Source organism: Schistocerca gregaria, chromosome 8 (genome assembly GCF_023897955.1).
Source record: "Schistocerca gregaria isolate iqSchGreg1 chromosome 8, iqSchGreg1.2, whole genome shotgun sequence".
Classification (NCBI taxonomy): domain Eukaryota; kingdom Metazoa; phylum Arthropoda; class Insecta; order Orthoptera; family Acrididae; genus Schistocerca; species Schistocerca gregaria.
The window spans coordinates 384,513,147-384,540,667 of record NC_064927.1 but is presented as its reverse complement, the minus strand read 5'-3'; the positions used below and the strand labels follow the sequence as shown (position 1 = coordinate 384,540,667).

The window sequence follows — 27,521 nt, the reverse complement described above, 5'->3', positions numbered from 1 at the left end:
TTTAGATGACAATATAACAAAGGGACAAGTCCACACAGTCAATCAACTGGTAGGTGCATATTCCATCACACAGGTGACAAAAAGATTGCCATTGATTTTATTCTATGTTCTAATGTATATAGTAGGAATAAATGATCAAATATTTTTCCATGCAAATGAGGCAAATCCAAAAAAGAAGGTAAGAATTTTCTTGAAAGATTTAGCACTGTCTCTTATGAAGCCTCAACTAGTGGAAAGAGCTAGTATTCCTTCACTTAATGCTGACATTGCAACTTTCCTCGAGAAATACAAAAGATCAACGTGTTAAAGAATTAAGGAGCCTACCACCAAGAAAAGGTGCTGGTGTGTGACATGTGGATGAGCAAGAAATATATCTACTACCGTAAGGTGTAACTCATGCCACAGCTTTGTTTGCAAATGATATGTAAAAACAGTGCATACATGTGAGAAGTGTAAAGCATTTCCCGAAAATTCGCAAGACAATTAACTGTGTGGATGGAAGGAACTTTGTGATAACTGATACTTCATCAATGTACAAAGCCTTTGTCCTTTCATATTGCAATGAAAGAACATTTTTGTTCAGTATGTGCTGAAAAGTGTTGGAATAGATTGGTATGTCAGCTGCAGCAATAGAATGGTATGAAAGTTTCTTATTCGTTTAAATCAAATAGGAAATTATCAATGTAATATAAGTTTCTTATATTGTTGTTTAAATAAACTAAAATTAAACTATGATTTAACTCATACGTGTTTCCCTTGACAGCTTTTGACTGCATGTGTACAAAGTGCACCGCATGCCTGCTCATGTTACGAAAATCGGCATGGCTGCTCGAGGATTAAAAATGTTAAGGACTGTCTCATCTCTAACAACATGTTTTCTAATATCTGTTGTATAGTGGCATTAGCTTATATCTGGACTAACTGCCATAATGAGCAGTGTTTTCTTGTGATCTCTTGTTGTAACCACTGTGTATAGTCGAACAACTGTACTGCTGCAGGATTAGAGGACCTGCAGCACAGTTATGCTATGTACAGTCAGGTGCGGCCTACACAATGGAATTCAGGGGTGACCCACTTTTTTTGAGTTGTCAAATGTACTTATCCAGGAGCATCATGAGGAGGTGTTGGCCTATCTACTTCAGAAAACTGATTGTCCTAACATGAGAAAACTTGAAATGCAATACTTCAACATTTGAAACATGCTTGTTAACATTAAACTATCAATCTAGTCCAATAGGCATCTTAACTATATGTCAAACTGGACATATATCTACTGTACAATCGGTATCTTCCCTGCACTGCCTGGAGTATGAAACAATATTCTTCACAAATAAGAGTCACCTCTTGAAGAGTACAAACAAAGATCCTGCAATCAGCTTCACTGGGCTCTGTACCACATACTTTGTACCCACTTGGCTGAACTGTTGTAAACATGGCATGCAGAACTGCAGTTAAACCAGACAGTGATGCTAATACCGGGGACTATCAAGTCCACTCCACTTCACTGACTACATTGTGACACTCTTCCCACAATCCACTGCAAATGGAACTGGAAGAAACCCTAACAAGTGATACAATGGTGACTGCTGTCTGTCATGCATTCCACAGTGATTTGTAGAACATCGTGTAGATGTATATGTAGATATGAGTCCACCAGATCTCAAATAGAAAAACACTCTGGTATGAGAATGCAAAAATATGCTCACCAACAAAGTTCCGGTTAACACCAATATCCGAGTGCAATATTAATACATCTTTCAGTATCTAAATTTCTCAGTTTTATTAAGTTGACAAGCCTGATCAGTCTATAAAGTAAATGGAATGAGCGGTGGATCCCAAAAGCATCTCTTCTGTAGCAGGCAATCAGAATGCAACCAACCAGAATGCAGAAGCTGCTCAAGGATAAGTGAAAACCTAACTACCAAATATATTAGTCACAGTCTCACCAGCAAATATCAAGTTGATATCAATGCTTTGTTTCTCAAGGGCAAATTTTTGTTGAAAATTCTTCAAAACATTTGATTCCCAGACAAAATATTAACTCGTATCCATTTTCTCATTGCAAATGGTTCATTGTTCTATATGAGCTACTAAAGACAGCTCACTTTGCTTGATTCAAATCTAATTTTTTTACCCAGTTTGTGACATTTAATTACTTTATTATCATGGAGACATTATATTTTAGTTCTCATTCATTTATTTCATTCCACCTCTAAACTGGGCTCAGGAACAGAAAGGTGAAGCCCAACTTCTTGGAAATAAAATGGTAATAAAGAGACACTTGAAGTCTTTTTCTATACACATTTAGTGGGGAAACAATAAAAGGCAGTAACAATTATCTTCAGTTTGTTTGCAGCTCACATACCTTCAGCAACAGAATTTGCATATTTTGCTCTGCTAGGCGGCGAGCAATACAGCTGCGTGGTCCATGCCCAAAAGGAAGTACCAGGTATGGACTGACACTACCATGATACAAAGCATGTCCTTTCAGCCACCTTTCTGGGACAAAGCGATCTGGGTCTGGAAAATACTCTGGTAGCCGACATGATACTTGATTTTGTGTCACAACCACAGTCTGAAATACAAAACATGTATATTAATTTTTATGATCAATATTCTGAATATTTTTTTACATTTTACTACTTTTCTATATGAGTTACTGAATTTCATTTTCAAACATGTCATCAATGAAAATTTTGGATTTTAAAAATTAAATCATTAGTATTCTTCATCTGTTGTCTCATATTCTCCTCTCCTTACATGATACAGAGGTAATGGATTTTCTAATTATATATTTATTTACTCATCCTTGGTACAATTTGTATTGTAAGGATTTTGTCAGTGGTTGATACAATGCTCTTATTAAATAATGAACATAATTTCTTACATTTTTTGGAGGTTTACATACTTAGTTCTATAGCATTCCTAGTTATGTCATTAATATATATTTTTCCATAATACACATATATGGGAATAAAGTTACATATTGTAGTTTAGGGATAGTTATTGGGATGTTGAGGGCTGTTTTAACTATTCATTTATGCTGAAATGAAATGTTGTGGGGCTAGGGCCACCCGTCGGGTAGACCAGTCGCCTGGTGCAAGTCTTTTTAGGTGACGCCACTTCAACGGCTTCCATGTCAATGGGGATAAGATGATGATGAAGACAACACAACACCCAGTCCATGAGTGGAGAAAATCTCCAACCCAGCCGGGAATCGAACCCGGGCCTCATGGCATGGCATTCTGCTGTGCTGACCACTCAGCTACCAGGGTGCACTTCATTTATGATATATTAAGTGTTATTCAAAAATGTTCCTTAAGCCTTTGGCTAGAAGTGCTGGGTCATTTGCATCTTTAATTTCCTCTGGAAGGCTCCAATTCCATGCTCATTTATTGACCTATTTGTGGTATATAGATAAATATTTTTTCTAATGTACATCATGTTGTTGTTGTTGTTGTCCTCAGTCCTAAGACTGGTTTGATGCAGCTCTCCATGCTACTCTATCCTGTGCAAGCTTCTTCGTCTCCCAGTACCTACTGCAACCTACATCCTTCTGAATCTGCTTAGTGTATTTATCTCTTGGTCTCCCTCTACGATTTTTACCCTCCATGCTGCCCTCCAATACTAAATTTGTGATCCCTTGATGCCTCAGAACGTGCCCTACCAACTGGTCCCTTCTTCTTCTTCTCAAGTTGTGCCACAAACTCCTCTTCTCTCCAATTCTGTTCAATACCTCCTCATTAGTTACGTGATCTATCCACCTTATCTTCAGTATTCTTCTGTAGCACCACATTTCGAAAGCTTCTATTCTCTTCTTGTCCAAACTAGTTATCGTCTATGTTTCACTTCCATACATGGCTACACTCCAAACAAATACTTTCAGAAACGACTTCCTGGTACATAAATCTATATTCGATGTTAACAAATTTCTCTTCTTCAGAAACGCTTTCCTTGCCATTGCCAGTCTACATTTTATATCATCTCTACTTCGACCATCATCAGTTATTTTGCTCCCCAAATAGCAAAACTCATTTACTGCTCTAACTGTCTCATTTCCTAATCTATTCCCTCAGCATCACCCGACTTCATTCCACTACATTCCATTATCTTCGTTTTGCTTTTGTTCATGTTCATCTTATATCCTCCTTTCAAGACACTATCCATTCCGTTAAACTGCTCTTCTAAGTCCTTTGATGTCTCTGACAGAATTACAATGTCACCGGCGAACCTCAATGTTTTCATTTTTTCTCCATGGATTTTAATTCCTACTCTGAATTTTTCTTTTGTTTCCTTTACTGCTTGCTCAATATACAGATTGAATAACATCGGGTAGAGGCTACAAACCTGTCTCACTCCTTTCCCAACCACTGCTTCCTTTTCATGCCCCTCGACTCTTATGACTGCTATCTGGTTTCTGTACAAATTGTAAATAGCCTTTCGCTCCCTGTATTTTACCCCTGCCACCTTTAGAATTTGAAAAAGAGTATTCCAGTCAACATTGTCAAAAGCTTTCTCTAAGTCTACAAATGCTAGAAATGTAGGTTTGCCTTTTCTTAATCTTTCTTCTAAGATAAGTCGTAAGGTCAGTATTGCCTCACGTGTTCCAACATTTCTACAGAATCCAAACTGATCCTCCCCGAGGTCCGCATCTACCAGTTTTTCCATTCGTCTGTAAAGAATTCGCGTTAGTATTTTGCAGCTGTGACTTATTAAATTGATAGTTCGGTAATTTTCACATCTGTCAGCACCTGCTTTGTTTGGGATTGGAATTATTATATTCTTCTTGAAGTCTGAGGGTATTTCGCCTGTCTCATACATCTTGCTCACCAGCTGGTAGAGTTTTGTCATGACTGGCTCTCCCAAGGCCGTCAGTAGTTCTAATGGAATGTTGTCTACTCCGGGGGCCTTGTTTCGACTCAGGTCTTTCAGTGCTCTGTCAAACTCTTCACGCAGTATCGAATCTCCCATTTCGTCTTCATCTACATCCTCTTTCATTTCCATAATACTGTCCTCAAGTACATCGCTCTTGTATAAACCTTCTATATACTCCTTCCACCTTTCTGCCTTCCCTTCTTTGCTTAGAACTGGGTTGCCATCTGAGCTCTTGATATTCATATACGTGGTTTTCTTCTCTCCAAAGGTCTCTTTAATTTTTCTGTAGGCAGTATCTATCTTACCCCTAGTGAGATAAGCTTCTACATCCTTACATTTGTCCTCTAGCCATCCCTGCTTAGCCATTTTGCACTTCCTGTCGATCTCATTTTTGAGACGTTTGTATTCCTTTTTGCCTGCTTCATTTACTGCATTTTTATATTTTCTCCTTTCATCAATTAAATTCAATATATCTTCTGTTACCCAAGGATTTCTAGCAGCCCTCGTCTTTTTACCTACTTTATCCTGTGCTGCCTTCACTACTTCATCCCTCAGAGCTACCCATTCTTCTTCTACTGTATTTCTTTCCCCTATTCCTGTCAATTGTTCCCTTATGCTCTCCCTGAAACTCTGTACAACCTCTGGTTCTTTCAGTTTATCCAGGTCCCATCTCCTTAATTTCCCACCTTTTTGCAGTTTCTTCAGTTTGAATCTACAGGTCATAACCAATAGATTGTGGTCAGAGTCCACATCTGCCCCTGGAAATGTCTTACAACTTATAACCTGGTTCCTAAATCTCTGTCTTACCATTATATAAAATTCTACTAGGCGGCTTCCTCTTTCATTTCTTAGCCCCAATCCGTATTCACCTACTATGTTTCCTTCTCTCCCTTTTCCTACACTCCAATTCCAGTCACCCATTACTATTAAATTTTCATCTCCCTTCACTATCTGAATAATTTCTTTTATTTCACTGTACATTTCTTCAATTTCTTCGTCATCTGCAGAGCTAGATGGCATATAAACTTGTACTACTGTAGTAGGTGTGGGCTTCGTATCTATCTTGGCCACAATAATGTGTTCACTATGATGTTTGTAGTAACTTACCCGCATTCCTATTTTCCTATTCATTATTAAACCTACTCCTGCATTACCCCTATTTGATTTTGTGTTTATAACCCTGTAGTCACCTGACATTCCACACTCCGATCCGTAGAATGCCAGTTTTCTTTCTCCTGATAACGACATCCTCTTGAGTAGTCCCCGCCCGGAGATCCGAATGGGGGACTATTTTACCTCCGGAATATTTTACCCAAGAGGACGCCATCATCATTTAATCATGCAGTAAAGCTGCATGTCCTCGGGAAAAATTACGGCTGTAGTTTCCCCTTGCTTTCAGCCGTTCGCAGTATCAGCACAGCAAGGCTGTTTTGGTTGATGTTGCAAGGCCAGATCAGTCAATCATCCAGACTGTTGCCCCTGCAACTACTGAAAAGGTTGCTGCCCCTCTTCAGGAACCACACGTTTGTCTGGCCTCTCAACAGATACCCCTCCATTGTGGCTGCACCTACGGTACGGCCATCTGTATCGCTGAGGCACGCAAGCCTCCCCACCAACGGCAAGGTCCATGGTTCATGGGGGGGATGTACATCATATGGGTAATTAATTGCATATAGTTTACAGTACGGAGTGATGAACAGCCTTAATTCAGTCATCACTCATTCACTTATGTCATATTCCACAGTCATTCACTCGTTCACAGACCAAGTTACGAAGAGGGCTTTCAAAAATATGAAAACAGTTCTATAAAATTTTGGGAACTGCTGGATGTCTGTAACTTGCTGGTACAATATTTCAGCATAGAGTCTTCTGGTCATATTCAGGTGAATACTGATGAGTAATACACTAAGCTCACCTATTTAAGATCCTGGTGGTATATGCATGGTGTCCTGGTTGGTATTATGCATGTGTTGCTTGAGCACATGTGCTTCAGCTGTAAGTCTCTGCACACTATCCATGGTGAAAGATCACCTCTTTGATATCTGAATGATTGTCTTCACAAGGTAAGCCCACAGGATAATGCTGATTATGCTGAGTATGAAGTTTTACAATAATTGAGTCCAATGTAGAATTTAACTGGAAACCTCCATCTCGATTCATAAGGGATTGAGGCAGTCATATTTTCACTGATTTACTGATGATTGAGCTCTGAAGATTTGACTTATGGCTCACAATCTTTGTTTCATTATATTTCAGCAAATGACCAGTGGAAATGCAATGTTAGGTGATAGTGGACTTACATGATTAATTTATTGTATTTTGTTTATATAGATTTCCTAGTGCTAATACCGACATTTTTTTTTCCCTCAAAACTCAATCAGAGCACAGTATCAAGCCCAAAACTGAACTTTCTCATATGTGGGGATTTAAATATTTAAATATGAACACAACAAAAACTGAATTTGTTAGTAGTACATACCTGAATACTGCATTCTCTGCAGCTAAGCTGCAACATGACTCGTAAACTATCTAACTAGAGTGACCAAATGATCTTCCTCAATAACAAACTAAGAGGCAACATACATAGAAAGAAGGCACTGAAAGTTACTTGCTCAAGAGCTAGGCCTATCAGATCATCTCTAGCAGATATTAAAAGCAAATATAAGCAAACAAATTGAATGAATACAAAAGCATCTTCTCAGAATCAAATGTATGTTAGTTCTTACTCCAGCTACAACATGAAAGGTGGAAGGAAGGGTATGCAGAAACAAACGTAAACAAAATGTTCATGACAATGTTTAAACTAAAATCCGAGGAAAGATTTCCCAAAATATTGCACATCATTGTTGAAGGCTGAAAAAAAATTATATGGTGAACAGCGGTATCAAAAACTCCTCTGAAACTCTAAGGCATCTCACATCCATCCAAAATAGCCAAACTGACACACCAATTCAGCATTTTACAAAAATTACTGGAGAACTTATAGAAAGGTACTTCTAGCTGCAAACAAACTTGCAGTTATTGAAACATTACTGAAGGCCAATAACAAAAGCAAAGCAATCTGGAACATAATCAAACAGGAGACAGCAAATGTTGGACAAAAACATCTGGAAAAAAAAGATTAAAAACAAAGATATTCAAATCAGCAACCCGAACTGCATGAATGAATATTTCATTGGCACTGCTAAGAAACTGCAAGATAAATTTCCAGACACATATATTCTAAACCAGTACCAGCCACCACACTCAATGGTGCTCTTCCAAACAACAGAGAAAGAGGTGGAATGAGTAATACACCAATTAAACAATAAAAAAATCCACATTGTTAGATAAGATCCCAGTCAGTGTCCTTAAGAAATGTACAACAATATTACAAAAGGATAGTGGCTATTCACCATATAGCGGAGATGCTGAGTTGCAAATCAGCACAGCAAAAGACTGTCAGAAAGTAAGCTTTCAGCCAACAAGACCTTTGTAGAAATCAAACAACATACACACACACTCATGCAAAAGCAACTCACACACATGTGACCACAGTATCTAGTAACTGAAGACAGACTGCCAGCAGCAGTGCATGATGGGAGAGGCAACTGGGTGGTAGGGGTAAGGAGGAGGCTGGAGCAGGGAGGGGAAGGGATAGCAGGATAGGGGTGGGGGACAGTTAGGTGTTGCTTGTGGGAGTGTGCAAAGATGGATGGAGAGAGGGTAAGGCAGCTAGGTGCAGTCAGGAGGTTAGACAGAGGTTGGGGTAGAGAGAAGGGGGAGTAGCAGAAAGGAGAGAAGTAAAAAGACTGTGAGTGTCTGTGGAATAGAGGTCTGTGTAGTACAGGAATGCAAACAGGGAAGGAGCTAGATAGGTAAAGACAATAATTAACTAATGTTTAGGCCAGGAGGTTTACAGGAATGTAGGCTATATCACAGGGAGAGTTCGCACTCTCACAGTTCAGAAAAGATGGTGTTGGTGGGAAGGATCCAGATGGAACAGGCTGTGAAGCAGTCACTGAAATGTAGACTCTTGTGTTGGGTGGTGTGCAATAGGGCAGTCCAGTTGTTTCTTGGCCACAGTTTGTCAGTAAACATTCATGTGAACAGACAGTTTGTTGGTTGCGTTGTCCACATAGAATGCAGCACAGTGGTTGCAGCTTAGCTTGTAGATAACACAACAGGTTTCACAGGTTGCCCTGCCTTTGATGGGATAGATGATATCTGTGACTGGACTGGGGTAGGCGTTGGTGGAAGGATGACAGGTCCTGCATTTGAGTCTATTACAGGATATGAGCCGTGAAGCATGGGTTGTGTAGAGATGGACAAGGATGAAGGTTCAGTGGGTGGCAAAATAGCACTGTGGGAAGGACAGTGGGTATGACGTTTCTCATTTCAGGGCACAACAAGAGGTAGTTAAAACCATGGTGGAGAACATAATTAAGTTGCTCCATTCCTGGGTGGTACTGAGTCATGAGGGAAATGCTCCTCTGTGGCTGGGCAGTGGGACTTTGAAAGGTAGTGAATGACTGGAAAGATAAGGCATGGGATATCTGTTTTTGCACAAGGTTGGAAGGGACCTCAGTGAGACCCTTGGTATATTTTGATAGGGACTGCTTGTCACTGCAAATATCATGGCCATGTGTGGCTAGGTTGTATGGAATGGGTGGCAGTTGAAGCAGAAGTAATGCTGGTGGTTGGTAGGTTTAATATGGACAGAGGTACTGATGTGGCCATCTTTAAGTGGAGGTCAACATAGAGGAAGGTGGCTTGTTGGGTTAAACAGAACCAGATGAAGCAAGTGAGGCAGAAGGTGTTGAGGTTCTGGAGGAATGTGGATAGGGTGTCCTCACCCCGATCCAGATCGTGAAGATGTCATCATTGAATCTGAACCAGATGAGGGGTTTGGGATTCTGGGTGTTTAGGAAACCTTCCTATAGATGGTCCATGAATAAGCTGGCATAGGATGGTGCCATGCAGATGCTCTTAGCCATACCCCAGATTTGTTTGTAGGTAACGCCTTCAAAGTACAAGTAATTGTGGGTGAGTATATAGTTGGTCATGGCAACTAGGAAGGAGACTGTTCGTCTGGAATCTGTCGGGTGTTGGGAAAGGTAGTATTTAATAGCAGTAAGACCATTGTTATTAGGGATCTTAGAGTAAAGGGAGGTAGCATCAATAGTGAAGAGCAGGACACCATGTGGTAAGGGAACAGGAACTGCGAGAATTGGCAGAGGAAATGGCTGTTACCTATTATATGTAGGATGGTAGGTAGCAGGTAATAAGCTGAAGGTGTTTATCTACAAAAACCCAAAAACTGAAATTCGCTCAGTGGGGGGGGGGGGGGGGGGGGGAGGGGGGGACAGTTACCAGTCACTGGAGGGTCCTAGGTGGGTTGGGTTTGTGGACTTTCAGAAGTATGTAGATGATAGGAGTGCGGGGAGTGGTAAGGGTGAGCAGAGAGATAGACTTCAGGGAGATGTTGTGGGATGGGCCCAAGGATTTGAGGGGAGAGTAGAGATCCTGCTGGATTTCTGGAATGGGGTCACTGCAGCAGGGTTTGTTAGTGAGTGAATCTGACAGCTGACAGAGTCCTTTTGCCAGGTAATCATTGCACCTTAAAACAACAGTGGTGGAAACTTCATCAGCAAGTAGGATTATAAGGTTGGGATCATTTTTAGGCGGGGGACTGTGCTTTTTTCTGAAGATGTAAGGTTAGTTTGCATGTTGAGGGATTTGGGGTTAGATGGTGAGGCAATGTTCAAGGTTAAGAAATTCTGGGAATTTAAAGAGGGTGATTTGGGCGTGGATCAAAGTTGGATGTGTGACAAAGCAAGCTGGGATATTTTTTACTTCCCCTCTTGTTTTGCCATCTGAATTAATTTTTTTAACTTTAAACTAATTAACATTAATTAACATTAACCTGCATTTTCATAAAAGAGAAAGATTGGCCCTCAATTCTGAAGAATATAACACCAGATCTAATTTTGTGACTAGTTTTATTAGTTTTATGCATGTAATTGGTTTTCTAATTTATTTTGACTATTCCTATTTAGTATCTTTTGTTATAAGTTGAAATCAGTAACTGCTTTGTAACTTAAATTCTATTGTTGACATATAAACAAATACAAATTCTGCAATAATTGTAAACATTTGGAAGACAAAATGCTAGTAATCTTAAAGTATCTGTTTGGTTCTATTCGAAAATATGTTAGCAAATTCAAAATAATTAATTCAAAGTAATTAATAGTTTTGTAAAAAGTATTGTTTGCATACCGATATCAGTTAATTTCATCATTTAAACAAATAATTCAGCCTAAACCTGGCAGTAGAAGAAATTGTTAAAAGGGAACAAATTTTTTGATGTACTCAGTTACTTTAATGAGTTAAGTTTTAATTGTAATTTCTGTAAATTTAACTTCAATGTGTATTTTTGGCACCTATTATTGTGAGGATTTATAAGATCCCAATTTTTGGTCACCACACTGTCAGTCCACGGCCGAGTTTCAAGTGAGAAACCTGTGTTGGTTAGAACAACAACAATGCTTCATCTTAACTGTGAAATAAGTGTTAGATAATTAGGCCATATGTTAAGACAATGACAGAGTTTGCTCCATATGTACCTTTCTATTCTTCAAGAACTGTGTTTAGGGTTTTACTGTTTGTAGATGTTCAATAATAAACTATTGTAGCGATATATGGATGTCCACCTGCAATCTATTAATGAGGCTTATCAAAAGTTAAACAATAATTCACTGGCCATATAACTGCGTAGTACTGGGGGGTTGTGAACAGCAAAAGTAAAAGACTGAGAAACACAACTGTGCATCTGTTGGCTACATCATTTACAGTAGACAGTAGTTGCACTTCCACAACCCATTATTCAACCAGTATGGCAACACCGAGGACAAAAAATGAAGAACTAAAGAAAGCAGGTGAGCACCATCTCATGTGGTGCCCTGACATGAGGACTATTGTATGTGGGCACAATGAACTAGAACTCACAAAATTTGACAGTGAAGTGTGAACTCGAGTGGTTTACAGTACAGTTTTAAATGGAAGAGATGTTACAGCCAATCAGTCCTGGGGTTTCATAACAAAGTAGGTGCAGCAGCCAATCATCAAGTGGGTTCTATGGAAGCAGCCATTGAGTACAGGAGTAGCCAATCAGCACACAGGTGGGCACAGCTGATCGAGATAAACTAGATGCCTCACCAAGAGAATAACAACTTATAGCAGATGATGAGTTGAGATGATAACCACAGCAGAGCGGTAGCAAAAAGAAAAATTAAAAACAAGGTAATTCATTGCAAAAGCTGTTTTGTATTAAGTGATACATAATGAGTGATCTTAACAAACAAGACAGTGTGACTGAAAACAAAGCTGTAGAGGTTAAGTTGTTAAATGAACAAAAAGACCTAAGTGGGATTGGTTCTGTAGATGATTATAAATAAAACATGAATGTAACTTTGAATGATGGGGACAAAAGTCCTAATGTAAATGAAATGATAAAAGCGTCATCTACACTGTATGGTGAACTGAGCAAAATGGATGAAAACAGTACAGAAGTGGGTGAGATCATTAAAGTTAAGGAGGAGGAATCCAGCAACGAAAGTCAGCAAGGGCAACAGTTTATGGTAGACAGAAATTTGGAAGTGTTGTTAAGGCAAATTATAATGAGTTGTTTGAGTAACATGAGTATGAAAGAAGACATTACTAGGGTGTAAAATAGCATAAAAGGAGACATTAATAGGGTGGAAAAGAAAGCTGACATGGTTAACTTAAAGGATGAACTGAAGAAAGAAATTAAAAGGGAAATTAAGGTAGTTAGCACTAATCTTTCAGAATTAAATAAGAAGTTTGATGTGCTAGTTAAAGATAGTGATAATACTAATGAGATATTAACAATGAGTCGTAAATGTGTGGAAGAGAGAAAGAAGCTTTTTGATGACAATAGCATGAAGGCGGAGGTTTCTGATAAACAATGTGCTGAAAGTAGAGTTAAACTTGAGAACTAAATTGATCAGATTAAAAATGAATTTGAAATGGAGGTAGAAACCAAATGTGCAGTAGTGGTGAGGAAAAAACTGGAAAAAGTAAATAAAAATGTAGATTCAAAATTTACTAAAATAGAGAGAAATGTGGAAGAGGTAAAAGATCTAAAGCATAGTGTAAGTGACATTGGGTCTGGTTCTGACTGTAATTGTAATGATGATAGCAATGATGAATCCAGTAGTGATGAGGATGGGGTATTTGAATTTATAATTGATAATGAGGGCAATGCGTTAAGTAAAGAAAAGATTAATGAGGATTTGTTGTATGAGGATCTCATGGTAAGTAAATGGAAGTGTGGCACCATGTAATAACAAGTGTACAAGGTATACATGTTAAGTGTTTACTGAACAGGGGTAGTGACTTGAATGGCATTTCATGGGCATTTTTTGAATCTAGTAAGAACACAGAAGGTATGGTGATGTATGTTTCTGGAATAAAAATTATTGGTGCTACTGATAAGGTATCAAAGAGTGTGAAAGAAGAGGTACTATTAACTGTGGAATTAGCAGGACAGCTGCTAGAGTGCAACTTATTGGTGATTCAAAATCTCAGCATTGATGTAAAATTTGGGACTAATTCCTTGTGCAATTGGCAAGTAGGTGGTTCAACAATCTGTGTTGGATTCATTGTGTGTCTTGCTTATCATGTTTCCTGCGGCAGTCAAACTCTTTTCCTATCCTATCTGTAGTTTATAAGTGAATCATAACATTCTATCTTTTGACTTTCATGTGACTTTGTGCAGTAGGATTCTTTAGTACAGAAATATTTCAGAAAAGTTTCTCTAGTGTTTAGTGCAGCAGCAGAGTCAATATGCAGTAAGAAACCATCTTTAATACTAGATCTTATATTAATTGTGGTATAATAGAAGTGTTTGTGCTCAGTGCCATCAATATATTGAGATAACTATGTACCTATAGAAGTGTGTCATGGTACAGCCTTTTCTAACATAATGGAATTACAACTTTAAACCTAGTTGCCTGCAGTAACGTGTGGAAAGAATAAGCATCAGTTATATGTGTACTGTCCTTCAGACTAGAATATTAAGCAATTTGATGTAATACACTGAAATAATAGTTTTTCTAAGTGATAATTTTGTCTGATCACTAATTAGAGTTAAGTTAGCCTTAGTAGAAGGATCTGTTACTGTGGAGTGTTTTTCAGTAGAATCAATTTTGCAGTGAATATGCAGAGCAGGTGTTTATTTATTAGTTAAGAAGCAATAATGGGATAATAAAACAATAAATAATGTTAGGGGCTTAATGGTTATGTGATGGTGACTCTATTCTTTTTTCGTAATGTAATAATTAGTAAATCTATACTTCTACACATCTTGAATTTTTGCTACCTTGCAATTGGAAAAGAAACCCAAATCTTTCAAGGTTAACCAGTTTCAGACAGTTATGACTTCGAGTAATGTCTCTGCAGTAGGGATATTTTTTGAGAACTAAGTAAGAAAGGTAACTAAAATAATGGAGCTGACAGACATGATTAATGAAAAAGATAACTGTATACAAACAAATGTGTGGTAACTGTATTGATGATCTAACTGTGAACTAGGCAACATTGGGTACTGTGTATATTGTGCAATTCATGACACTGCAGTTGGGAATGAGAACTTAACAGAAAGAACAACATTTTTGTGAGGTAGATGCCATATAATGCTGCATTATTGGAGCTATACATTATTTTTAAACTTGTGTGTCTGTTCTGAGGAATTATGAGCTTAAAGTGGTAATACTGGGATGAAGAAAAGTAATTTTGCTGATTAACTGATAACTGTGGTGCTACAGCGATGTAAATATTCTCTCCTTGGTAATATTTAGTGATTTTGTGAGGCTTTAATTTTCTTATTGAATGAGGGTAGTGCTCAGAGTGGAGTAGAGAAGTGGGGCAATGATTTGATACAACTTCCATTCCCTTCATTTTGATTTGAATAGTAATCAATTTATGTGATGGTGACTCTATTCTTTTTTCGTAATGTAATAATTAGTAAATCTATACTTCTACACATCTTGAATTTTTGCTACCTTGCAATTGGAAAAGAAACCCAAATCTTTCAAGGTTAACCAGTTTCAGACAGTTATGACGTCGAGTAATGTTTTGTTAGTGTAATGTGCACTATATTTAAAAATTTTCCTCGGCACCACCTTTTGTGCTATAGTCAAATTTAGTACTAATGATTGTAATGTTATGAGAACTAAGTAATGTAATGTATGTATGATGTAATAACTATCATTTGCCATTGGTGAAACTGTTTTCTTAGACTTAAGTTAGAAGTAAAAGTGTACTAAAGTAGGGTATTTTTGTCTCATTTTTTCAAGTACTGTGAAGGAGGAGAATCACCTCCAAGGGACATGATAGCAGTGCATTGCCTTACTAACTGCCTCTTGGACCTGTTGAAGGTGAGTACAAATTAATGGGAAAGTGTGTGAAAGTGCTTATGAAAATTACAAAACATCAAGCAAGTGAAATATTTTGTGTATTGCAACCTATGAGGATTAATTTTTGTTAAACAAGACAGGACTTGTATAAAATGATATGTATCTTTACATGTAATCCTCATTTACCCAAAAAGGACATCAGTTATGATGATGATGCCTGAATTTTATTAAAAGTATAACTTGTGGATATTTTGTGATACTGTACAATACACTGTATCTAAATATTTTGTATGCAGATTTTCATATGGCCAGTTCATATATGTTATAATTTGAGAAACATATGTACTGTAGTTTTTGATATGATTTCTTATGTAATATTTTTTGTGTGTAGATTTTAAACCTAATCATTGAATTGCCCAGTTACGTATTTGCAATATCTATCTGGTCAATCCAATGAGGGGGTGATGTGATGAAGCAAGCTGAGATATTTTTTACTTCCCCTCTTGTTTTGCCATCTGCCTCCTTTAAATTCTCTCTTTTTTTTACTTTAAACTAATTAACATTGACATACATGAGTATAATCTGCATTTTCATAAAAGAGAAAGATTGGCCATCAGTTTTTAAGAATTGAACACCAGATATAATTTTGTGCTTAGTTTTATTAGTTTTATGTATGTAATTGATTTCCTAATTTATTTCAACTATTACTAGTTAGTATCTTTTGTTATAGGATGAATCAGTAATTGTTTTGTAACTTAAATTCTATTGTTGACATATAAACAAATATAAATTCTGTAATAATTGTAACATTTGGAAGACAAAAATGCTAGTAATGTTCTGTATCTATTTCGCTCTATTTGAAAATATGTTAGCAAATTCAAAATAATTAATTCAAAGTAATTAACAGTTTTGTCAAAAGTATTGTTTGCATACCGATGTCTGTTAATTACATCATTTAAACAAATAATTCGGCCTAAACTTGGTAGTAGAAGATAATGTTAAAAGGAACGACTTTTTTGATGTACTCAGTTACTTTAATGAGTTAAGTTTTAATTGTAATTTCTGTAACTTTAAATTAAAACAATGTGTAGTTTCGGCACCTATTATTGTGAGGATATATAAGGGCCCAATTTTTGTTCAGAATACAGTCAGTCCATGGACGAGTTTCAGACGAGAAACCTGTGTTGGTTAGAACAACAATAATGCTTCAACTAAACTGTGAAACAAGTGTTAGAGAATTAGGTCATACATTAAGACAATTACAGTGTCTGCTCCATATATACCTTTGTATTCTTCAAGAACTGTGAACTTAGTGGTTAGGTTTTTGCCGCTCATAGATGTTCAATAGTAAACAGAATGTGGGACTGGGTTCTGGCTAGGGGTTAGGAAACTTTCCTGTATTGATGCAGATGGAAGGAGCAATGATCCATGGTGGTGGCCAAGAAACAGCTGGACCACTCTGTTGCTGTGCATGCGTCAAACATGATGTTCTTCATTTCAATGACTGCTTCACAGCCTGTGCCATCTAGATCCTTCCCACCAACACCAACTTTTTTTAATTGCGTGGGTGGGAACTCTCCCCATGATATATCCTATGTTCCCATAATCCTTCTGGTCTCAAACTTCGTTAATCATTGTCTCGCTCCTTCCCTGTTCCCATTTCAGGACTACACAGGCCTCTATTCCACCAAAGCATACAATCTTTTTACTTCTCTCCTTTTGTACTCCTCCCCCCTCCCTCTCCCCCATTCTCCATCTAACCTCCCAACTGCACCTAACTGCCTTACCCTCTCTCCACCTGTCTCTGTACATTCCACAGCATCCACACCCCTGCCGTGCTATCCCTTCCCCTCCCCACCCCAGCCTCCTCCTTATCTGCAAGAAGTACACAGTTAATTTTAGCACAGTTTATTAAAGTTTGCCCCTTCCATCATGCACTGCTGCTTGCACTCTGGCTTCTGCTGCCAGAGACTGTGGTCATGTGTGTGTGTGTGTGTGTGTGTGTGTGTGTGTGTGTGTGTGTGTTTATTTTTGACAAAGTCCTTGTTGCCCGAAAGCTCACTTTCCAACAGTTTTTGTAATGCCTATCTGCGACTCAGCATCTCCACTGTATGGTGAGTAGCAACTATCATTTCATAATATTGTTACAATCCATCTGGATTTTCTATTGTTTAAGAAATTTATAAACAACATAAAGACCCCATTAACAATAATAATTAATTAATCTTTCATATCTGGCTGCTTTCCTGAATACCTGAAACAAGCAAAAGTAATACCAATACTAAAAATGATGATGCAGAAAATGGAGGAAACCACAGGCCAAATTTTACAACACAAATGTCATATGCAAAATATATTAATACAGGTGGCCCCCAAGGAAGTTTATAGGGGCCAGTTCTCTTCCCCATATAATTCTTGGAGATGAATGTAGACTGTCTGTTGTAATGGACAACATGTGACAATTTTGACGAAGAAGCTACCATCAAAATGTTATACCCTGTGAATCATTACACCAGTGTGCAGCATTTCATGCCTCAAAGTAGCCTAATTTGGATATTTGCCTTCAATCCTCAGTCATGAGATAATGTTTTGGGGAATCAATGCTGGGAACATACAGAAAAGAGCTGTATGAATAGTGACAAACAGTAGTAACTGGGTACACTGTAAAGATTTATTCAAGAAGCTAGAAATTCTGGCAGTTCCATGTGACTACATCTATAACAACACTATGTATATAAGAAAAAAGCTTAATCTGTACAGCACAATATATGACCAAAGAACCAAATCCAGACAATGTTTACATATAGACAGAAGAAACAAGTCAAAAACTCAAAAATTGTGTATTATATTATGGAATAAAATTATGCAATAGTCTGCCACAAAAAATAAAAGACATAAATGAGACAAACAACTTTAGCCAAAGCCTAAAAAGATATTTACTAAAAATTGTTACTACACTGTAAATGAATATTTAAAATAACTATAAAATTGTAACTTAATGTTCATGAACATTGTACTATGTAACAATTTATGATATGATTAGAAAAGTAGAACTAAGTATAGAAGCTATAAATACTGTAAGAGGAATATTTATTTTAATCATAAATATGGTACAAACATTTGATGACATCCATACAACGTATATTGTTCCACAGATGATTAAATAAATAAATACATCAATAATCAGACTAATACAGTAATTAGAAATGTGGAGGTCTTCATCTGTTACTGTTTCACTCAACCAACTGTGCCAAAAATTGCATGAACAAAAGCTTTATATGAGGAAATACCTTAGGACTACTACCATTTCGAAATACTTCACCATTTCATGGTAATAGCCAATTCAATGATTTGCATTGTCATTAACAATATGTGAGGAGTTGATCCATTGTTTTCATTGAGAACAATGCACAAATATACACTCAAGAAAGAAAAGCTCTAAATATTGCACTGAAGTTCAATCATCAGTGATTATATCCTTCACAAACTGTTCCAAAAAGTCAAAAAAAGTTAAACAAAAATAGAAATGACATATGGTTACAGCCTTGTAGTGTTCCTTGAATGATGTTAAGAACTGTGGAAAATATTCTTTTTGCTCGTATGAAGGATGGGTAACCAGCTAGTTGACCATAATAATGTACACCAAAGCACCAAAGAAACTTGTATAGGAATACGTATTCAAATACAGAGACACATAAACAGGCAGAATATAGCACTGTGGTCAGCAACACCTATATAAGACAACATGTGTCTGGTGCAGTTGTTAGATCAGTTACTGCTGCTACAATGGCACGTTATCAAGATTTAAGTGAGTTTGAATGTGGCATTATAGTTGGCTCATGAGCGATGGGATACAGCATCTCTGAGGTAGCAATGAAGTGGGGATTTTCCTGTATGACCATTCCACAAGTGTACTGTGAATACCAGGAATCTGGTAAAACATCACATCTCTGACATTGCTGCAACTGGATAAAGATCTTGCAAGAACGAGATGAAGGCAGAGCTCACCATCTGCAGCATCGTTGACAGAACCGACTGCGGACCTTTGGTTTTGCGACCGTATTGGCTGCAGATTCCTTGACTTGCGCCATAGGGTGGTGGGGTTTCGGGTTCCGCTGAATAGGTCAGGAGTTCACTACACTCAGCTGGTGGCTACACGGGTAGCGGGGGCTGTGTGGCGTGGACTGGGCGATTTTTTTTAGGTTAGAAGGCCTCGGGAAAGTGCGGGATGGGCTGCAATGTCAAAGGGTGCTTGGCAATTACAGGACGTGCTTGGATCAAGGAACAGTCGGAATTATAGTTGTAAATTGTTGTAGTTGCGCTGGAAAAGTCCCTGAGCTTCAAACCCTAATAGAAAGCACAGAAGCTGATATCGTTATAGGTACAGAAAGCTGGCTAAAGCCTGAATTAAGTTCTGCAGAAATTTTTACTAAGTCTCAGACGGTGTTCAGGAAAGATAGATTAGGCAGAATTGGTGGTGGAGTGTTTGTGTCTGTCAGTAGTGGTTTATCTTGTAGTGAAGTCGAAGTAGATACTCCGTGCGAATTGGTGTGGGTGGAGGTTATACTTAACAGCCGAATTAAGTTAATAATTGGCTCCTTCTACCGACCCCCAGATCCGATGATACAGTTGCGGAACAGTTCAGAGAAAGTTTGAGTCTCGTAACAAATAAATACCCCACTCATACGGTTATAGTTGGTGGGGACTTCAACCTACCCTCGGTATGTTGGCAAAAATACTTGTTCAAAACCGGTGGTAGGCAGAAAACGTCTTCCGAGATTGTCCTAAATGCATTCTCCGAAAATTATTTCGAGCAGTTAGTCCATGAACCCACGCGAATTGTAAATGGTTGCGAAAACACACTTGACCTCTTGGCCACAAACAATCCAGAGCTGATAGAGAGCATCATGACTGATACAGGGATTAGTGATCACAAGGTCATTGTAGCTAGGCTCAATACCATTTCTTCCAAATCCATCAGAAACAAACGCAAAATAATTTTATTTAAAAAAGCGGATAAAGTGCCACTAGAAGCCTTCCTAAAAGACAATTTCCATTCCTTCCGAACTGACTATGCGAATGTAGACGAGATGTGGCTCAAATTCAAAGATATAGTAGCAACAGCAATTGAAATATTCATACCTCATAAATTGGTAAGAGATGGAACGGATCCCCCGTGGTACACAAAAAAGGTCCGAACGCTGTTGCAGAGGCAACAGAAAAAGCATGTGAAGTTCAGAAGAACGCGAAATCCCGAAGATGGGCTAAAATTTACAGACGCGCGAAATTTGGCACGTACTTTGATGCGAGATGCCTTTAATAGGTTCCACAACGAAACATTGTCTCGAAATTTGGTAGAAAATCCGAAGAAATTCTGGTCGTATGTAAAGTACACAAGCGGCAAGACGCAGTCAATACCTTCGCTGCGCAGTACCGATGGTACTGTTATCGACGACTGTGCCGCTAAAGCGGAGTTATTGAACGCAGTTTTCCGAAATTCCTTCACCAGGGAAGACGAATGGAATATTCCAGAATTTGAAACACGAACATCTGCTAGCATGAGTTTCTTAGAAGTAGATACCTTAGGGGTTGCGAAGCAACTCAAATCGCTTGATACGGGCAAGTCTTCAGGTCCAGATTGTATACCGATTAGGTTCCTTTCAGATTACGCTGATACTATAGCTCCCTACTTAGCACTCATATACAACCGCTCGCTCACTGATAGATCTGTACCTACAGATTGGAAAATTGCGCAGGTCGCACCAGTGTTCAAGAAGGGTAGTAGGAGTAATCCATTTAACTACAGACCTATATCATTGACGTCGGTTTGCAGTAGGGTTTTGGAGCATATACTGTATTCAAACATTATGAATCACCTCGAAGGGAACGATCTATTGACACGTAATCAGCATGGCTTCAGAAAACATCGCTCTTGTGCAACGCAGCTAGCTCTTTATTCGCACGAAGTAATGGCCGCTATCGACAGGGGATCTCAAGTTGATTCCGTATTTCTAGATTTCCGGAAAGCTTTTGACACCGTTCCTCACAAGCGACTTCTAATCAAGCTGCGGAGCTATGGGGTATCGTCTCAGTTGTGCGACTGGATTCATGATTTCCTGTCAGGAAGGTCACAGTTCGTAGTAATAGACGGCAAATCATCGAGTAAAACTGAAGTGATATCAGGTGTTCCCCAGGGAAGCGTCCTGGGACCTCTACTGTTCCTGATATATATATAAATGACCTGGGTGACAATCTGAGCAGTTCTCTTAGATTGTTCGCAGATGATGCTGTAATTTACCGTCTAGTAAGGTCATCCGAAGACCAGTATCAGTTGCAAAGCGATTTAGAAAAGATTGCTGTATGGTGTGTCAGGTGGCAGTTGACGCTAAATAACGAAAAGTGTGAGATGATCCACATGAGTTCCAAAAGAAATCCGTTGGAATTCGATTACTCGATAAATAGTACAATTCTCAAGGCTGTCAATTCAACTAAGTACCTGGGTGTTAAAATTACGAACAACTTCAGTTGGAAGGACCACATAGATAATATTGTCGGGAAGGCGAGCCAAAGGTTGCGTTTCATTGGCAGGACACTTAGAAGATGCAACAAGTCCACTAAAGAGACAGCTTACACTACACTCGTTCGTCCTCTGTTAGAATATTGCTGCGCGGTGTGGGATCCTTACCAGGTGGGATTGACGGAGGACATCGAAAGGGTGCAAAAAAGGGCAGCTCGTTTTGTATTATCGCGTTATAGGGGAGAGAGTGTGGCAGATATGATACACGAGTTGGGATGGAAGTCATTACAGCATAGACGTTTTTCGTTGCGGTGAGACCTTTTTACTAAATTTCAGTCACCAACTTTCTCTTCCGAATGCGAAAATATTTTGTTGAGCCCAACCTACATAGGTAGGAATGATCATCAAAATAAAATAAGAGAAATCAGAGCTCGAACAGAAAGGTTTAGGTGTTCGTTTTTCCCGCTCGCTGTTCGGGAGTGGAATAGTAGAGAGATAGTATGATTGTGGTTCGATGAACCCTCTGCCAAGCACTTAAATGTGAATTGCAGAGTAGTCATGTAGATGTAGATGTAGATGAACAGGACCAATGACAACTGAAAAGAATTGTTCAGTGTGATAGGAGTGCAACCCTTCTGTAAATTGAAGCAGATTTCAATGCTGGGCCATCAACAAGTGTCAGCGTGTGAACCATTCAATGAAACATCAGCAATATGGGCTTTCGGAGCTGAAGGCCCACTTGTGTACCATTGATGATAGCACAACACAAAGCTTTATGCCTCACCTGGTCCCGTTGAACTGACATTGGACTGTTGATGACTGGAAACATGTTGCCTGGTCAGATGAGTCTTGTTTCACACTGTATTCAGTGGATGGATGTGTACAGTTATGGAGACAACCTCACGAACCCTTAGACACTGCATGTCAGCAGGGGGCTGTTCAAGCTGGTGGAGACACTGTGATGGTGTAGGTCATCTGCAGGTGAAGTGACAAGGTATCACTGATATGTCTAGATATGACTCTGACAGCAGGCACATATGTAAGCATCCTGTCTGATCACCTGCATCAATTCATGTCCATTGTGCATTCTGATGGGCAATTCCAGCTGGAAATGTGACGCCCTACATGTCCAAAAGAGCTCAGATGGAAAGCCTGTCCTCAGCAAAAAAAAGTGAAAACAGAAAGGTGGAAAGAGTATATAGAGGGTCTATGCAAGGGAAATGTACTTGAGGGCAATATTAGAAATGGAAGAGGATGTAGATGAAGATGAGAAGGGAGATATGATACTGCATGAAGAATCTGATAAAGTGCGGAAAGACTTAAGTCAAACAAGGCACCAGGAGTAAACATTCTGTTAGAGCTATTGATAGCCTTGCGAGTGCCAGCCATGGTAAAACTTTTCCAGCTAGTGAGTGAGATGTATGAGAAAGGTGAAATACCCTCAGACTTCAAGAAGAATATAATAATTCCAACTCCAAAGTAAGCAGGTTCTGATAAGTGTGAAAATTACCAAACTATCAGTTTGATAACTCATGGTTCCAGAATATTAACATGAATCCTTTACAAAGGAAAGGAAGTTGTCCTCAGGAAAGATCAGTTTGAATTCCAGAGAAAGGTAGGAGGCTTCTCTCAGAAGATAGGCCAAGAAAAGACAAACATATTTTTATAGCATTTGTAGACTTTGAGAAAAGTTTTTGACAATGTTGACTGGAAGTCCCTCTTTCAAATTTTTAAGGTTGCAGAGGTAAATTACAGGGAGAGAAAGACTATTTACAATTTGTACAGAAACCAGGTAGCAGTTATAAGAGTCGAGGGGCATAAAAGGGAAGCAGTCATGGATTTATTATGATTATTTCATATGGCTTCAAATACAACATCAGATTACACCAGAAATAAAGCATCAGACTACATCTGGTACATTTTGAGATAAAAATATATGTACAGTACATACTGATTATAAGATAAAACACTGATAATGACAAATATATATAACATCAAGTCACATAGAATAAAATAATAAGTGATGTATAATTCCATAAGGTGACCATACAGTTGGCATTACTGTACTGCTCGAGGATGGATGTCCAGTCCTTTCAGCCAGGTGGTAGCTTCTCCCTTAATTTCCTTAAAGAACACTCAGTGGTGATGTGTTGTAATGTCTGTTTGTTACGTCCACAGTCACAGTCAGGTCTCTCAAACATGCCCCATTTATGCATTGGTGGAGAAAGGAGTGAGACAAGGTTGTACCCTATTCCTGGTGTTATTCAATCTGTACACTGAGCAAGCAGTAAAGGAAACAAAAAAAATTGGAGTAGAAATTAAAGTCCAAGGAGAAGAAATAAAAACTTTGAGGTTTCCTAATGACATTATAAATTTGTCAGAGACAGCAAAGGACTTGGAAGAGCAGTTGAACGGAATGGATAGTGTCTTGAAAGGAGGATTAAGATGAACACCAACAAAAGCAAAATGAGTATCATAGCTGAAATAAATCACGTGATGTTGAGAGAATTACGTCAGGGAATGAGACAGCTAAAGTAGTAGATCAGTTTTGCTATTTGGGAAGTAAAATAGCTGATGCTGGTTGAAATAAAGGGGATATAAAATGTAGATTGGCAACAGCAAGAAAAGCGTTTATGAAGAAGAGAAATTTGTTAACACTGAGTATAGATTTAAGTGTCAGGAAGCCCCTTTTGAAAGTATCTGTATGGAGTGTAGCCATATATGGAAGTGGAATATGGATGATAAACAGTTTAGAAGAGAACAGAAGCTTTTGAAAAGTGGTGCTGCAGAAGAATGCTGAAGATTAGATGGGTAGATCACATAACTAATTATGAGGTACTGAATAGAACTGGGGAGAAGATAAATTTGTGGCACAACCTGATTAACAGAAGGGGGACCAACAGATGAATACAGCAAGAACATTCAGAAGGATGTAGGCTGCAGTAATTACTCAGAGATGAAGAGGCTTGCCCAGGACAGAGTAGCATGGAGAGCTGCATCAAACCAGTCTTGGGACTGAATGCTACAACAACAACATGCCCACATATAACTCTTGCTACCAAATCTGATACAGCATTTACTGGAAAAGGATTTCAGAACTGAACAAAGACTACTGAAAAATTCAGAGCACATGAGAAGAAAGTTACTCATTCACGGACTGTATTGAGACATATTCAGTTAAAAGCACCTACCTACTAAATGGAACTATCTCAACTGAAATTTAGCAACAAGAAATGGCTTTAGAATCACTGCTGATCATTATTAATAACCTTAAATATCTTATCAGATAAGTATTGGCTGTTATAGTACACAAAAACTTTGAAAGAAACTAAATGGAACTGTTGAACTCCACAGTAATGTAAAGCTGTCTTTCAAACTGAGGCTTCAAAGAGGACAAACTTGCACCTATCCAAAGACACAAAATGAATTAATTGAAATCCTTGATAAAGAAATTTTAAACAGTATACTTAAAAAGCTGTCTCAGTTAATTCTTCAATTATTCAGTGGTTTGTCATGGCACAAGGGATATTTCAGGTGATGAACAAGGTTTTTTTCCTTTTTTTGTGGTAAGGTGTGATGACAATGTAGATCATCGCTAAAGTTTTTTTTGGGGTTCTATAAAGCTTATTATGTATGTGGAGCAGACATAGCTGCACTCACTTATGATGTTCTTGTTAAATTGCAACTACCTAGACTGATGAACCAAAACATTATGACCACTACCCACCAAGAGTTCTAATGCCTCCTGGTGGTGTTACAGGGATATGACACAGTAAGGAAAGAATGTAAGCAGAAGAGAGATGAATGGGCAGGCACTATAGCAAATATATGGGCTGTAAATGCAACAATCCACTGATATAAGCAGTTTTGACAAAGGTCACATTGTTATGCCCCTGAGGCTGGAAATGAGAATCTCTGAGAAGGTGAAGCTGGTCACCTGTTGGCATACTACTGTCATGAGAATCTACACAAAATGGTTGAAAGATGATAAAATAAGAAATAGGCCATATGGTATTGGATGACCTTGTTTCATCACAAAATGTAGAGGTCAGAGAATCCTGAAGCATTACATGGACAGACTAATGTAATTTTATGTACAAATATAACATTGCAAAAATGATGAACAGCACAAAAATGCATACTAATATCTTTTTTTTTACTACAAATAACTTCATATCTAAATAACTTATGTACACTAATTTTGTGAACTGTAGTTATAATTTCATAAATAACATTTCAAAGATACAGCAGCACTTAGCTTGTGGCTGATTGCAATCAATTGCAATACTTGTTTTTTTCACTTGACGTATGGAAGTTTTAGTCTGCTGTGAGTTGTGCATGGTTAGCCAAATGGTAAGGTGACTGGTGCAATAAGTGGAAAATCCAGGTTCGAGTCCCGGTCAGGCACAAATTTTCATTGTTGTCATCCCATTCTACAGCTGATGATAGTCCTTACTTGCAACTGCAGATTCATTTGATGTGTTTCATAATGGCTGTGGTCACTGAAGCATTTATTCTTTTGGACATGCATGCATGTCCAAAAGAACTTTGCATCACAGTCAGAATAACACAGACACTGCAACATCGCATTTATCTACCAATATCAGACAAGCAACTTTCAAGTACAATTGGCTGTACAGGAAAGTACATAATGGTAGAGAAGTTTGACATGAACTAGTAAAAGTGAATTATTTCTGTCAGTATTACATAAATGCAGAGTAGCATGTTGCCTCTAGCCCAGAAATGGATTAGGCATAGCATTGATGGGACTGTGAATACAACAAGTAGCAATTAAAACTAACAGACTCTTCAAAAGCTGAGAGTAATATTTACCAAAAGCTGCTTCATGAAAACAGAATTTGAAATACATAATTTTATTTTGTTACTTATATTTATTCCAGTTGTGTATCACTGGCCAAAATAGGACACTTTCTTTGTTCAGTTGCAAACACAGACCTCATGTATAAATGTAATTACAAGATTAAATGAGAGCCATAATTAACAAACATACCCCTGCTGGTACATGGAATCCAGAAAGAACAGCATCATGTGCCAGTATCCTCCCAATTCCTACAGAAATTGGATTGAGACGAAATGTCTCCTTTAAAGCAGCCTTTGTATAGGATGCCTGGTTAAGCACTTGTGAAGTTACAGGAGTACTCTTTTCTGGAAGAAGTTTTAGTGCCTCTTGATGCATGAGCTTCTGGCTTTCTGGGTTCATAGCTAGATGGTACAGGGCAAATGATGATGAATAAGATGTCTGTAAGAAAAAGAAATGTGGTGTTAAGAAATTCTCATCATTCCTTAACAGAATTTACATAGTTAATTTTTCTCATAGAAATACATATGTCTTCACTTATTATAAATTTATGCTGATGGTAACATATTCAAGACAATTATAATGATTATCACAATCATGTCAATTAACAGAGGCAGTCACTTATTTCTAAAAATAACTGACCACAGCTAATTGTGTCAAGTGCCACTGATTAAATGATCATATGTTATTAGTTTCACAGGCATTTGTCTGTCTCCATTTCTTGTCATTATATCACATTAGTAAGTAACATCTTCTTATCAGTGTTACTCCCAAATAAAGATGCAGTTCTCCTACATGCCTATAGAGTTTAATAGCATGAGTCAATTTCTTCTTTATATGTTTTTTAGTTTGTTCTCTAGCCTTCAGTATACAAAAAATAAACACTAAAATA

General features: G+C 38.1%; 1 protein-coding gene across 2 annotated transcripts in view; it reads right to left on the bottom strand.

Annotated features, from left to right (window-relative positions):
- Positions 1-27,521, bottom strand: part of LOC126284443 (cytochrome P450 302a1, mitochondrial) — a 208,313-nt gene that overhangs the window by 19,794 nt on the left and 160,998 nt on the right. For both annotated transcript variants that reach the window (XM_049983364.1, XM_049983363.1), the window contains 2 exons: positions 26,822-27,070; positions 2,366-2,575 (listed from right to left, as the gene is read on the bottom strand). In XM_049983364.1, the coding sequence (XP_049839321.1) occupies positions 2,366-2,575; positions 26,822-27,070 (459 nt within the window). The remainder of the gene's footprint in view (positions 1-2,365; positions 2,576-26,821; positions 27,071-27,521) is intronic.